Below are 15,629 nucleotides of genomic sequence, written 5' to 3'. Positions count from 1 at the left end.
GTTCTACGTGTCGAGGCTGTATCTATTATTGTTAACGAGAAAACTCCCGACGTTAGGTCTGTGCGTAACTTTTTTTTGTTAAAGAGTATATATATATATATATATATATATATATATAAAAGGTTTTATATATATATATATATATATATATATAAAACCTTTTAGTGTACAAGGACACGTTGGAATGCTTCAAAATTTCTGTTAGTTCACGATAACGACTTCGTGATCTCTCGTTAAGACTTTGAGATAACGACCTTTTCGCATTAAGAGCGAACTTTAGTACCTGATATATGTCGGGTCGTTCAAAAAGCTTCCTCATTTCCGAATCTCTGCTAACTTGCTTATGAATTTATTGGTCCCCAGTATCCACCCTTTCTCCTTTTCCCAACATGTTATATAATCGTGTTACACGCTGAGTTGGAACGTAATATGTAGAAGCTCAGGCGCTATACATATATTTCGTATGTACGTGCGGAGCCAGAATTTCACCCATCACTTGTGATAAAAGATTATACTCCTGCTACAATCTAAGAAAAATATAAAAAATGAAAAGCAAATATTTTTCTTAAAATAAAATTTTATCAATATATAAACAAGTATGTAAAATACTTGAACTATATGAACAAGTTTAGCGAAATATTTAGCTATAGGAAATAATCTTCTTGAATAGCAAGTGGAAAATTATTCTTAAATTAATCTAATTGTGAGAAATCTATAGAAAATTAGATTATAGAATTTTAATTGAGAATTATATTACTAAAATTAATTAATTAATACGTAATTGTGGCACGACTCGAAATAGAATGGAATTATTTCTATTTTCCTAGTTATTCCTAAATATTATATATTAAGAGAGTAGCAATAGAAGACCCAAAATAGTCTAGTAAATAATTAAATCGGTAAATATCTTTTTTAGTATTTTTCATTCATAAAAAAAAATCTATAATTTATAAATTTCCGACAAAGATGAGTCGATACTGAGAAAGCAATAAAAGTAGCGAGTCGCTCGTAAACGTTTTGAGATACGATCGCAAACAGGCGGCTGGATAGGAATAAGTTTTCACAGCTCCCAATGGAAAAATACGCACAGTGAAATTACGGAAGATGTCTCGTTCGCCTACTTGTTCATCTACTTAACTATCTGTCGTCTAGTGCGCTATCAGGATCGCAACAGGTGTCCTTGCCATCACTTAGCTCGGCATGATAGTTCGTTCCAGGGATGATTATATTTCGATCGCCGTTGCGCATTACATGGAATTTGACGTCGCGATTGATAGAGACAGCTGCATTACCCTGCTAAGAGGGAGTAAAATGCAAATTTTATGGAAAGTCTCCCTTCAAGATTTACGTATAAATCGAGATCTTTCACTCAAGTAAACGCTTCATAATTACAATATTTGGATCGTTCAAAATCGGACTTGCCGATTTTAACATATAAAAAAATTAATATTCTTTTATATGTGAAATATTAAAAATCGTAAGTTAAATATTTAATCGTTTATTAATTAAAAATATACGTAATATAGGTATGTATTAAAATATAATTAAAAATATTTTAATTAATTATTAAGATTTATTATAAATGTCATAATTATTACAAATATGAATGTAAATATTCCATATTTATGTGCTTGAAGTTTGGAGCGTTCATGGAGCAAAGATTAAAAGTACACATTTATATTTTAATGATCAATAATGGATAATATTTGCATTGATATTCTTTTTGTAAACACTGTCTGTATTTAATTGCTAAATACATGTGTATAATTTTTTGTGAAACATTAAATGCGATGTTTAGTCAATGAAGTTCAGAATTATGTAATGTTATCATGGATTCATAACGCGTATTTTATAAATCACGTGCTATTAGCTCATATAAGTTTATGTAATTTTAGTCACGAGATTTTATGGAAATTTAAAGCCGCTTTTTAGCCAGTTATTTCGACACTTTTATCTGGCCTAATTTGTAGAAGGTGTTTTACTGTGTTTATATTCATTATATTACAATAGGATTAGTTGCGTATACACACCTGTAGATCTCATATTGATAAGAGAATGTATTAAGATCGGAGACGATTGCAGTTTTCTAAAAAGAATTGTAATTTGAGTAAAATAAAATATATTTATTTACCGAGAATAATTAAGGAGATTACAAACATCGTTCAATCAACGCCTTTGCTTTATATAATTACTGTGTAATTTACACGATACAATAATACATTTTGATGATGTAATATGAGTATTCTTATCTTCATATATTTGCTGTATTTCTATTACACACACACACACACACACACACACACACACACACACACACGCACGCACGCACATATATTCTTATCTATATATATATTTGTCTATATTTCTATCACACACACACACACACACACACACACACACACACATATATATATGTACTTTATGTTTGCAAAGAGATGTGGTAGAATGTTCTCTAATGTTGCAGGTAGTATCGCGGACTCGCTACCGGCCCTCCTCCTTATTCATGGCGATTCATATTCGTGGGGCGCCGGAAATTCATTTGACGGAACCGCCCTGGCTGCTCACGGACGCCTTATTGTCGTCTCTATCAATTTTCGTCTTGGTGTGCTTGGTAAGCTCTGCAATACTTGTTCATTGAAACAGATCGTTCCTTTTTGCCACGCCCGCGTCGTATCGGAAAGTGGGACACGCCTTGCGAACGTTTGCAATTATTTTATAAATTTTATTTTTTACTACTTCATTCACGTATGTCGTAATTGTTTGCGGGAAGATGAAGCAGGACACCTTTTAAAGAAATATTACTCGTTTTTTTTGTCTCAAAATGAAAAAAGACTAAAGAAATTTTCTCCTATCCTCCTATTCTCATTCGTAATTATTTATTCTTGCGTCGATAATAATATTTAACATTAGAATAACATAATTTTAAACTGACGTGTTTCGTTATAAAGAATCGTAAAATCGTAACAATTATTTTTTCAGGTAATGAGCGTTTATTGGTAATTGACAATTTGACACATTGATCAATACCCAATAAACATGCGCGTCCTCTGCCAAGAAATTATTATTTTGAGCATAACAAGGACAATATGATAATCAGGCATTTGCATTACTATTTTGTGCGCAAGAACTGATAGAAAGTTTTCGCGTTATAAAGTGTGCCGAGTTTGCCACGCTTTGTTTATTACACAGCGCGACTAGCTCTTTTGTTCTTTCGACAGAGTTAAAGGAATGATCTCATTATTCGTGGCAGCTAGGAAAAGTTTGTCGAGATCTTACCAGATTACTTTCCTCGTAGTTATATATGGAAATTCTTCTCTCTGGAGGTTGTTATTTCTGTGATAGTTGTAACTCTTTAAAAACACAACGCCAACTTGAATATAGGAAACATAGGAGTTGTAAGACGCAGAATGCGTTTTCGTTCACGCGAGAGAAAGAGAAAGAGAGACAGGGGATTACATGTACGTGTGCCAAAATTAAAAATGCGCGGAATTAAAGGGGGAAGAAACAAAGGGAGTTTAATGAGGACGAAGAAGGGGACACGTAAGGCTGAAGGTATTTTCATGCGAATGGATTTTTGCGCTCGTTTGTTATACGTGCGAGACCGGCTTTTCAGCATCTACTAAATATTATGCGCGCAATTTAAACTGGAGCACAGCAAGAATGGCTGTGAGGTGTAATCGATATTCGTTCAGCGTGAGGAATCGGAACGGATCCCGTCTCGCCGGTGAATTTACGTTGTTCCCGGATAAAAACTCATTTTTTATTTAGTTAATTCGTAAAATGGATTTTATCTGGGCATCCGAGCGAGTCTCTCTTCGCGATGCTAGGTAATCTCTGCAATTTTGCGTTAATTAAAAATGTATTATGCCTCCGTATGCGCGTATCCACGATTTTCGTACCACACTTTATTATCGTGGGAATGTACCACCCACAATGTTGTAATCTGTATTTATTTTCTGGTGCTATTTGCAACTGCGATATTTAGAGGTACGAATACACCTAATCGCGGATAAAGCGATAAACAACGTATTATTCGGAAGGTATGCAAGCGTGTTTACAACACCGTATCCCCCATTCATGAAAGAAGCCCAGGGGCAGGCAGTGGAACAATTTTCGATATCGATACGCTGTATTTTCACCATACCGGGGCTGGTTTCGCGCTTCTCTTTGTCGGTAGCCTGCAGTTCCGTATGCGTTTTGTTCATCGTTGAAGCGAAACAATGCCTGCGGCGTTATCCAATACCGCATGGCCAACCGATTCCATTTTCTTCCGTCTTTTTTCTTGTTATTCCACTTATTACTCGTGCTTTTTCACTGTTTCGCACCATTTACGGGTTTCACGCCACTCATGACATAAATAAATTTCCGATCGTACCATCGCGTTAAATAATATTAAATATATCTTCTATCACATATATAGTGCAACGTTTCGCAAATTGCTGCACTCTCTGTAGAGCAAATAAAAAAACTCAACGGACGAAAGTAAAAATGAATAAATATATAATAATTAAAAACATTTGTGTATTTTATGCAAAAAAAAAAAAAATCTTTTTTCTGATGAGTAGCAGCGAAAACATTTATTCTGTATTATTCGAGTCATTACTCTGTGATATTTTTCTGACGCTAAATACTAGCGTAATTAAAACTTGGTACCAATACAGTGGGTAGATATGTGAATGTAATTAAAAGGTGAATCGGATTGAAATGGAAAACTCATCTTGCAGGCAGATAGCGAAGCAAAGTGACATGCCCGTAGGTGAGTCGGTAGCAAATTGAAGCGAGCGGGATTGAGTACCGACGAGCAAATATTTAATTTTAATCCGGTTTATTCTCCGAGTATAGCTCGCCGTTACAATAGCTGTACGCCTGTATATACGCACGTGTGTGAGTACATCCCGACTTTCGTCTCCGCAACGATAACTAATTTAGCAATAATTAACTTAGACAATCCTTTCCTGTTAAAGCATACACTAAAAGTGAGCGTACCCGAGTTTAGCGAAAGTTTGTGATTGACATAACAGAGTTTTTTGATCGCCGAGATTCGCGCGTAAAAAGGACGATGGGAAGTGTAGGAAGAAACCTCCTCGAAAACAGGGAGGAGGCAACTGGAAATGTCTGAATGGATCTTCCAACCAAGTTCTCTCTTTCTCGGCGACTTTTCCACTTTTCGTTCTCCGGAATAACAAGAGTACGATGTTACGCGTTACGATGTTTCGCGAGATATTCTGCTTGTATCTTCGTGGAAACTCTCAGGAATTAGCGGCGTCGAATATTTGAACATCCTCGTCGCTCCGTTCGATCGGGCGTAGATGAGCCGATTTCCTAATTTGAGCACGTTGAAACTGCAGGCTTCTTGAAGACCGGCTCGAAAGGGAGCGCACAGGGCAATTATGGATTGATGGATCTGGTGGCGGGGCTTCATTGGCTGCGCGAGAATCTCGGAGCTTTCGGTGGCGATCCTGGGCGACTGGCGTTGTTGGGCCACGGCACCGGGGCGGCCCTCGCCAATTTTTTAGCCGTCTCTCCTATGGCAAAAGGTAAGGAGTTTAATTGTTTCGCGGCTTATGTGGCCGATCGGTTGCGCACACTGCAGTTGTCAGTCAACTCGGGTTGGTTAACGTGCTGTCGGTTGTATTTACCGCTGACGCGGTATATCCATTTTGTATGGAAAAGCGAGCTGCTAGCGTACGCTATGAATTTGTTTACTTTAATTTTTTTTTTTACAACGTCCACACGGAACGTTTTATTTATTTATCGGTTCAGAGAGATACGTTTTTAATAATTTGTATTTATTATTTATTTTATGTCGCGCTTCTAAGAAACAATTGCAAACTTTCTTTCCGCTTATTCATATGATAAATGAAATTGAGTATATTAATTGAACTGCAGTTCTGTTGTAAATTATAGTTGCTTGCAAAGGAAATTGATTTAATCACGTTTAACTCTGATTGATGTCGATATAACTGTCTATAGAGAGAGAGACATGCTAATTGAAACTGATTTATCGATCTCACAAGTATAATCGTGTCTAAGTTCTATTCTCCAATAAAAAGGAAGGGCTTAAATAACATTTAAATGAGATAAGCTTTTATGTACATAAAATAATAAGAGACTGATTTCCTGTTTGCGAAATATTGGATTTTCAAATAATAAAACATCGATGTATATATTACTGTCTGTATAATAATTAAAGATTTATCGAACATTCCTCGCATTTTATTAACTATATTGCAATTAGCGAGAGTTTTCAACGAATATTTTAGAGCTGATCGGGAGGGTGATTCTGCTCGGTGGTTCGGCCCTCTCGCCATGGGCGGTGCAGCGAGATCCGCTGATGGTGAAGCGTCGCGTCGCCGAGAAGATCAAATGTCCCGGTGACGTTGAGGCCGACGATATCGCACCGTGCCTTCGTTTAAAGAGCGTCGAGGAGCTACTGGCGGTGCAGCTGGATCCGCCAAGATTTACTTCCGGATTTGCACCTTTCGTCGATGGGACTGTTCTGCCACCGACAGTCAATCAGGTGAGACGATTCGATCCGATAATCGATAATCTCGAGACTGGAGAACAGTAACGCGCGCCGTTTCCACTTGCTTTACGATCTGCTCTGCCTGATTGCTTCGGTTTTACTACGCTGTTAACCGTAATACGCCATTAATTAATCTTAATTGCAGTTTAATCAATCCTGTTTGTCCGTTTCTCAATTTAGAATTTAAGGAGAGAAAGAGAGAGAGAGAGAGAGAGAAGAGAAAATCGTTATTTAGTAGAGAGACTTACGTTCTCCAAAGCGGCATTTACATTGACAGTTTAAGGCGTAAAACTTAAGCTTTAAGTCTTACACAGAGAAAATGTTTGATTGAATGAATTGGCATTCTGATGGAAAATGAATAATCCAGAATTTCTGGTTAGATTTACTAGAATTCTAATTGAAATAACCAACATTCATAATTTTCTGGGTTAAATCTACTAGAATTCTAGTTGATTTAGTCAGAAATCTTATAGACTTAACCAGAATTCTGAATTATTCCAGAATTTCAGTTAATTCAATCAAATATTTTTCTTATTTTAAAAAATTGATCAATCATAGTCGATTATCCTTTTCACATTCAACATGTGATTGGTCAATTTTTTAAAGTTTAAGATATTTAAGTTTTATGCTTTAAAATCTGCTTTAAAATTGTAGATACCACTTTAAGTATAAAACATCATTACATAAGATAAACATTACATTGTTACTAAGAAAACATATTAGATGCATATAATAATAGAGAAAATATTCTTAATACGTCTAAATATACTCCCATCTATCCAAAGAGAGAGAGAGAGAGAGAGAGAGAGAGAGAGAGAGAGAGAGAGAGAGAGAGAGAGAAACAGAGACGAAGAGATCCATTTTAAGCCGAGAATAAAGTTGGCGAAAATTACTATGAATATATATCGGTACTTTTTAGCGGTTTTTGTAAATGACACACTAATATGTTATCTGAACGTTTTCGAGATGTCCGGCTGAGTCTTTCGACTCAGCGTCGCTTTTGACGTTAAGCTATTTTTCATAAAATTTGCATTTACATCCTCTATCTTTTTCGCAAAATATATACACGTATTGTTTCCGCATCCGCCGTTTAAATGCTGGTTACGCATGGAATATCCATCGCGATGTAAGTAAATATAACAACGGGTGTTAAATAAACATGGGTCATGATCGGCGTTTCATCCAAGTGATTACAGAATTCGCGAATGTTGTAATTGTATGCGGATATTAGTCCAATCGGCGACCGACCGATGTATTGATTTTGCGCAAGAGCGAATGAGACGACAAGGTAAACGATGAATCTGTTAATTGAAAGAGCGACCGGCTGACGGATGACGGATCCGAGAACCGTAATAGCTACTTCGTGCATGCTCCATTAACTCATTCGTTGATAGTGTCTGGTTGCTCGAGCTCATCGCGATATCGCGACATTAAATGCGAAATCGGGAGAGATGAACGTGCATGTAGGTAACATCGCAACCACGATTTATTACAAAGCAGTCAAGTCTCTCCTTGTCGTTTCCGCTTTAAAATGTACGGCGACTAAGTTAATTTATATGACGTTAAATAGAAATTACTAGCTGTACGTGATAGAGGGATGTACCTAAGTGGAGTAGAGATTTATTTAACAATGATATGGGGAAAGCGAGAGTGAATAGAGAAGATTGAGAATCAAAATGAACCTCATTGATATACTAAACATGCGTTACTATACTAAGCATGAAAAAGAAGATTTCTTTGTTCAGAATTTCCAGCCTACTGCCTCTTCTTCGGGACTAATGCCGATCGTGCCCGGGCCCGGCGCTGAATTCGCGGACTTCGGCAACCGTGATTTACTTTTTGGTTTGACATCCGATGAAGCTTGGGTGAATCTCACCGAGGAAGATTTACAGGTAAGTGGGATTCGCAATCGTTACGCTCATTCGGGAAAAAAAAAAACCACGTGAAGGAAAATACAAAATACATTAATTACACAGTAGTATCCTTTTTGTTTGGATCTCTGGTTTTTCTTGCAAACTCCTCGATTTCCAGATTACAGTTTCCATGTTTTCATGATATCTTCGTTAGTAGAATAAAAAGCTTCGTACTTTTTAATCTGTTTTTCTCCGTTGCTATTATTGATCATACTTTTATTTTTATATCGATTTTATCAAGAAATTTATATTAGAGCGGAAGTAATTGTTTGATTAATGACCGGACACTTCACGCATAATATGTAATTGACATCGATTGGATACAGTTTGACAAATTGACGAGCTGCACATGATTGCATCGCAAGTCTGTGTTCGCCAATCGTTCCGGATATTATTGACTCTCCGATGGTCACGGCCACTGGATATCGCACTATAATAGCATACTCATGTTTTACTGATCGTGATCAAATTAATAATCCGTACACAGATATATCAGCGGAAATATCATTCGATTATTTGTAAGATCTCGCGGCGATTTTCCATGAATGATTGATAGCACAAAGTTGGTATCGAAGATAATAAAGATTATTTTACAAAAATTGCGATAAATTCGTGACGCAAAGAAGCATAATATTCACGTGTGCAAGTATTCACTTCTTCTGCGTCGCAAAAAACGGGTGAAATTCTTACCGGTTCGCAGAACGGCTTGAATGAGACGAGGAGGGACCGTATATTGCGCACTTACGTCCGGAACACCTACCGGTACCATTTGCATGAAATCTATTCGACTCTTCGGAACGAGTATACCGACTGGGAGCGAGGCGAACAGAGTCCCGTGGCGATCTGCGAAGGTCTCTTATCTCTCCTCGGAGACGGCCAAGTCGCCGCGCCACTCCTCAGACTGGCCTTACTGCATTCGACTTCGGAGGGACGTGGCTATTTCCTGCATTTCCAGCCGGGTGAACTGCCGAGCCAAAGGGGCGAGGAGATACCATATCTCCTGGGTATACCTTTTCTTCGCGGCGAAGTCACGTCCGTGGTGCCCACCTTTGGCAACTACACCCCAGCCGACGAGAATCTGTCGAAACTACTTGTACACTACCTGGCTAACTTCGTGAGGCGTGGGTAAGTCCTTTCCGCTTCTCTTTCATTCTTCGCGTCTAGTGATGAAATTAATGTCCGACCGCGTCCATTAAAGACAGGGCAGTTTAAAATGAAAATCAAAATATTAATAGATAGATAAGTAAATAAATAGGTAGGTAGAAGTTTATTATAGCTGCGGTCGAAGTCTTACTACAAATGCTTTGAAACGTTTGATTGATCAATTAGAAGAAGGAACTTTTCAAATTGACCAATTAAAAAACGCTTTAAAGCATTTGTAGTATCGTGTTGATCGTATATCATTCCAGTGCAAGTTTTTTAAGAACAGCAATAAAGAATGGCATGAAGGAAAAATTTGAAAAATAGAGAATAATGGAGAACATAAGAAAAGTGTATATAGAATACAGTAGTATAAGACATGAAATAAAATAAAATAAAGCGAAAGAAAAAAAAAACATAAGTAAAAAGAAAAGAAAAGAAAACGAAATTAGATGGAAGTACACTGTAGATTTTTTTCTATCTTAATCGATGAACTTAATTGATGAACATTTTTGAGAATATCGCAAAAAGTTACCGTACTGTTTAATTACTGTTAAACACTCTGTTGGTTGAAATATGCGATTAACATTAATCGGCGACACTACGACGTGAAATAACTGGCGTATGGGCATGAAAGGGTTAATCGGATAAGTGAACCTCTCTCGTTAATTCACCCGGTTCAAAGTTCTTCAGAACTTAAGCATCGCATACACTTCGATTACTCTCTAAGAGGGGAGTCTGAAGGCTGGTAATGGTAGTAAGGGTAAAGTTACAGCTGCGAGAGGATTTTGGAGCCAACTCCCGCAAAGGCCGTTAACACGCTCAGCGAAAGCTCGCAATCTCGAAGTAGAGTAGATTTGTTAGTGGCGAAGACGCGAAGTGATTTTGGCATCTCTAATTGCGGATCGGCGGCTATCTGGATGATTACTCTGTCATCGACACGACGGATTTTGGAATTCTGCCTGCGCACTGTGGTAAAATATTGCACAGAGCAGCGTAAGATGTTCGCTTCGGAAGCCTCAATTTTAGCTTTCGTCAATTTAGAAAAACGTTTCAAATAATTTGTTGCAAATAATAAAATTATATCTTTATAATTTTTTTAATAAACCACGATATCACTATACAATTAATTGTATAACAAAATAAACTGTATTGAATTCGTGCGATATTATTTTCGTGCGATATTTTTTGAAATATATTGATTTTTTTTTGTTTGAAGATTGAACATTCAACAAAATAGGAACGCAACGTAAAGCGTGGGAGAGAATATTAAGCCTCGCGGCAGTTTCAATCCATTTGTCAAAGAATCGCGGTTCGCTCGTTGTTCTAGGGATCCAAATGGCGCGAGTCCTTTGTCCTCGGGATTGGAAAACGGCCTGGCGACGAGTCCGCCGTTTTGGGACTCGTACGATTCCATAAATCAACTGTACTTGGAGGCCGCTCACAGCCCGGAGATGCGTTCGCACTACAGAGGCCACAAGATGTCCCTCTGGCTGAATCTGCTGCCGCAACTGCACCGGCCGGGTTACGAACTCAATATGCGGCACCATCATCTCGCGGAGAATCCTGGTCTCTACGAGGGTCCGGTGCGTCCACAGAGCACGGCCGTACCTATACCAGCACCTCCGTTACCAATGCCATCACCCACGGAACCCTCCTCGATACTGACTGCGCTATCGACCACGGAATGCACCCCGAATGCGACTGTCGCGACGACCATCACACCTACCACTTCGCGAACATTGCAGATCTCGAATCTAGGTCCGGGCCCCAACAACCTCCTGCGCAAACTTGCGTCTAGTCATTATCAGAGCTATACCACGGCTCTTACAGTCACTATTGCAGTGGGTGTGTTCTTGCTGCTGCTCAACATCCTAATCTTCGCGGGGATATACCACCAACGCGACCGGAACACAACCAGTGGCGGTCTGTCGGGCACTTTTAGCAACAAGAAGAAGGAGGAGTTCCTGGAGGCTGGTTGTTCCGGCATGGACACTTCGGGCAAACAGCGACTACCGTCTTCCATGAGCATGATAGATTCGCCATCGTCGATGCTGCCACCGCACAAGGCGAAGCTCGTGCAGGAGCTCGAGTTGCAATTGCAGGAGTTTCAGTGCTCACCGCCACCCGGCGGTGGTAAACGGATCCTGGAACCGCCATCCTACAGTAAGAGTCCGTGTATTCAACGGACCCGCACGCCGTCGCCCTGTGTAGACGCCACTATCGCCCAGATGGATGAAGTCAACATTAGCGGTCTTCATCACGATAGCGAGGACGATAACGAGGACCTGCCGGAACCACCGCCCCCGCCCAAGGCTCCGGCACCAAACGTCGGTCTCACATGCCCTGGAATTCTGCGGCAACCCGGGACACCTGGTAGCGCAAAGAAGCGCGTGCAAATTCAAGAGATCTCCGTGTGATAGAGTGCGGGATCCCGGTCTCTCGAGATCTTTGATGCTGGAGGGTGTGGTTCGCGAATGAGGCGTGACGAGAGGACAGCATCGATCGAGATGTATAGGTGAGGGACGCCTGTGAACTCTGATTATTATCGGGAATACACTTCCTAAAACGCGAGAGTCACGATTTTCTAAGTCATTGTCGAAGCGAATTTCGTCCCTCATAATCTCGTGAGATTATTACTTCCGTTTGAGGATAAATAGCACGTTCTCGCGCTCACGTGTTCAATGAGTTCGATTAACTTGTGCGAGATGAAAGCGCGATCCTTTTGGCGTAAACGTTTGGCGGTCGTGTTAATATAAATTCTCTTCTCAAAACTGTTCTTACTCTTAGAAGACTTACTTATTGCAGACTGTTAAACACACAGAAACGCGTTCAAGCTTACAATCCTTGTTGTTTTAATGATTCTCGTCAGAAATGGTTGCCAACGTACGTAGCGTTTCGCGATTGAAGAAAGTGAAACATAATTTTTACTCGCTCCGAACGAAGTTGTACAGTGCCGTGTGTGTGTCCATATACAAGTCAGCGTTGAAAGTGTGTTATATTGTATTGAAGGATTTTGTACCAAGTCCTTCGGTTGGTGATCCACATCATGTAACACAATTTGATGAACGCACAAACGGACACGTAACATGTAAGAGAACATACAGGAGGTTCGTAGAAGTCCCTTTGTACCCGAGACGTGAATCTTCGTCCGTCCATTAGGGACGGCAACGTCTGGCGCTTGAAATTCACGGATCGGCAGACCCTTAGTTCACTGACTCTTCAGGCGGGTCTGGTGGTCGTTACGGCGCAAGTGTCGCGTAAAACGGGGGATTGACGTAATCTCAGGAATAAAATGAATGCTAAAGACATCTCGCCACAAGCACACGCGATATCCGTCGTGGTGCTCGGGCTAACTCAGCCCGAAATCTTGCCATAACACTAAATGGAATTAATTGAGGAATTGGTAGTCTTGGGCTTCAACTTCTAGATTCATAAGACGACGAGAATGATTAGCTACTGACATGTATGTTCGTGCGAGAGAGTGTGCGTGAGACATAGACGAGAAGAATAAAAAGAATGAAAAGGAAAGGGTAAAAAGGAGAGAGGATGTGAGGAAATAGTGGGGAAAGGGAAACTCTGTGAGATGCTGGCTTTCGTTAGCGTAATTGGGCGTGTGTGTGCAGCCTTGTGTAAGGAATTAGAACATATTTGACACAAGATAGGGTTATATGGTTTAATGGCAACGGGGAGTACTTAAGAGGATACAGGTGACTCTCTGTTAGTGTAGTTGTTTCGAAAATTGTCGTTGTATAACGTGAAATTGCATTTGTGAAAAAAATTCGATATGCGAAGTTTTAGCGTTCCATTGAGACGATCGCGTTATACACTCGAGACATTTTTACGATGTATACATTCGTCAGGAAGTATTGTGATACGAGTTTCCTTCGACTTTAATAGTCACCCCGAAAGTAGAAGGAAGGATAAGTTGCGTTGTTTCCAAAAGTTATAAATTTGCTACAACTTTTTGATGATTGCTATAAAAGGAAAGCGTTTAGGTAAGAATTTCTACTTTCGACCAATTGGAAAACTGGTCCATGTGTAAGCGCTCTGAATTATTCGTAGTATGTCAGTTTGAGTTTGCAGTTCGGTTAAAGCTAATCTATTATTACGCTTTTATTACTTACTTAAATTTTTATTCACTTTCATTCAAATTTTTATTCACAGACATCTTTTTTTTTAATGATTTAAAAATTAGTGTTCATTTTCGACCCCTTGATAATAACAAAATTTAATAATGACAGAATTTAATATTATAAATTTAAATTTGTCGTTGAGAGTCACCTGTATATTGTAAGTTTTCGTGCAATATTGGAAATATGGTAGTTGGAAGGCGAAAAGTATTTGGGTCCATCTTAATTTTTATGTTTTTCTTCGGGGTGCTTAGACGTATCGATCGGCCACTAATACACGATTAGTATTTTGAGTCTGATCGAATATGTTCAGTATTATTGATAAGAGTTATTTATTACAATCATTAAAATTGTTTATTATAAAATGGTGTAAGAGAATATATATCAAAATGTATATTTAGCTTGTCTTTAGCTTGAAAGGGCGTTTAGGATCAAAATTTATCAGGTCTCAAGTCTATGAAATATACTTTAAAAATGGCATTAGATATTGTTGCAAAATTTCCCACAGAAATTGTTATTGAAGTATAAGTCGAACATTTTGTATGTAAAATAAAATATATAAGAATTCTTTAGAGGCTAGGCAAGTTTTTGATCTTGATTCGTTTCGTCAACGGAACCCATAACGCTCTTCGGCGAAATGTAATTTAAAAAGTGGCAAGAATTGAATCTTGAATTGATAGTTCCAGGAAACAAGTCCGTCGCAAAAGTATCAGAGACGGACAAGCGTTGTCGTCGTAAGCACCCCTATGACCGTAAGACTTTTCGAGTAATTATAGAGAAACCACGCGAGGGGCCATCTAAACTCCTAATTAACCTAGTCACGGAAAAACTTGCTATAATTGATTCGATTGCACTCGCGTGTGTTATCATCTACTGGCAGGATGTTGATGATATTAAGGTATGTCATCAAAGATGGGAGTGAAGAGAGTATCGCTCTATGTAAAATCGGAGAGCTGTTCGATCGATTCACGAAACGTTGGGGTAATAAACAATTGTTCGTTGGTTTTGAATACGAATTTGGATCGTCAAGTTAGCTTCATTTGCATCGTAACTAAAGCTCAATGTTATTTGTGCGGCTAAAATTGAGCCCCGTGAGAATTCCTTACTGACACCATTCCTTTCGTCTGCAAATTCTTCAGTCAAGCGACTTCTTTTTTTCGGCTGAAATATATTGAGATTTAACTCTTTATAATATCAGGTAATTTGAAAGTTGTCTATATATTTATGTTTTTAAAAAGTGTTGTCTCATTAGTTTATCGCTCTGCATCATTGTAGGCTTCCATACTCAATAAAGATACATTACAGATATACAAGTTTTTGTATATTATTATCCATTGTTATTTCATCATTACAAATAGTTCTTTTATAGTGAAGTCTTTATAAATTAAGATTTAATAATTAATTATATCCCATAATCAATATTTTCTATTTATTGCTTGTGCAATTTTCTTTTATAAGCAGAACACGTCAGTTATAAAGAGTTAATCATTCTTGTGTAGGAAACAATAAAAAATGAATGATTTTTTTCGAATCAAGATGCTAATTTGTAAAATTGTTAATTAATGCAGAAAACTTCATTCCTCAATACATTTAGAAAATTGTAAAAAATTTCGAAGATGTTTATAATTAAGATTTTTTTTTTGCGAGAAAAAATTGACTGCGATTTAATCGGAGAATCTGTAGATGAAATAAATGGCGATACTTGCATGACAGTGAATACACATACAGAAATAACGAAAAGGAAGACACTATGGACATAACATAGATAGTCAAAGGCAAATTGATACGCTGTCACAATCTATCTTGTGTCTATAGAAAGCGCACAGACACAAAAGACACACCCATACGTATATACAACTATCAATGTTTGGAATGTTGGGATTTGTTTAAATAAATACTTAAAGATTCAAAACGTAA

At 38.4% G+C, this 15,629-nt stretch overlaps 1 protein-coding gene across 1 annotated transcript in view; it reads left to right on the top strand.

Annotated features, from left to right (window-relative positions):
- Positions 1-15,629, top strand: part of LOC105147615 (neuroligin-1) — a 22,439-nt gene extending 6,810 nt beyond the window's left edge. Inside the window, exons 2-7 of the mRNA XM_011058762.2 lie at positions 2,465-2,611; positions 5,349-5,537; positions 6,264-6,520; positions 8,272-8,418; positions 9,140-9,564; positions 10,910-15,629. Coding sequence (XP_011057064.2) covers positions 2,465-2,611; positions 5,349-5,537; positions 6,264-6,520; positions 8,272-8,418; positions 9,140-9,564; positions 10,910-11,999 — 2,255 coding nt within the window. The 3' untranslated portion in view covers positions 12,000-15,629. The remainder of the gene's footprint in view (positions 1-2,464; positions 2,612-5,348; positions 5,538-6,263; positions 6,521-8,271; positions 8,419-9,139; positions 9,565-10,909) is intronic.

The sequence above is a fragment of the Acromyrmex echinatior genome, chromosome 4 (genome assembly GCF_024713525.1).
Source record: "Acromyrmex echinatior isolate Ae372 chromosome 4, ASM2471352v2, whole genome shotgun sequence".
Lineage (NCBI taxonomy): Eukaryota > Metazoa > Arthropoda > Insecta > Hymenoptera > Formicidae > Acromyrmex > Acromyrmex echinatior.
This window is presented reverse-complemented; position numbering and strand designations above follow the sequence as displayed.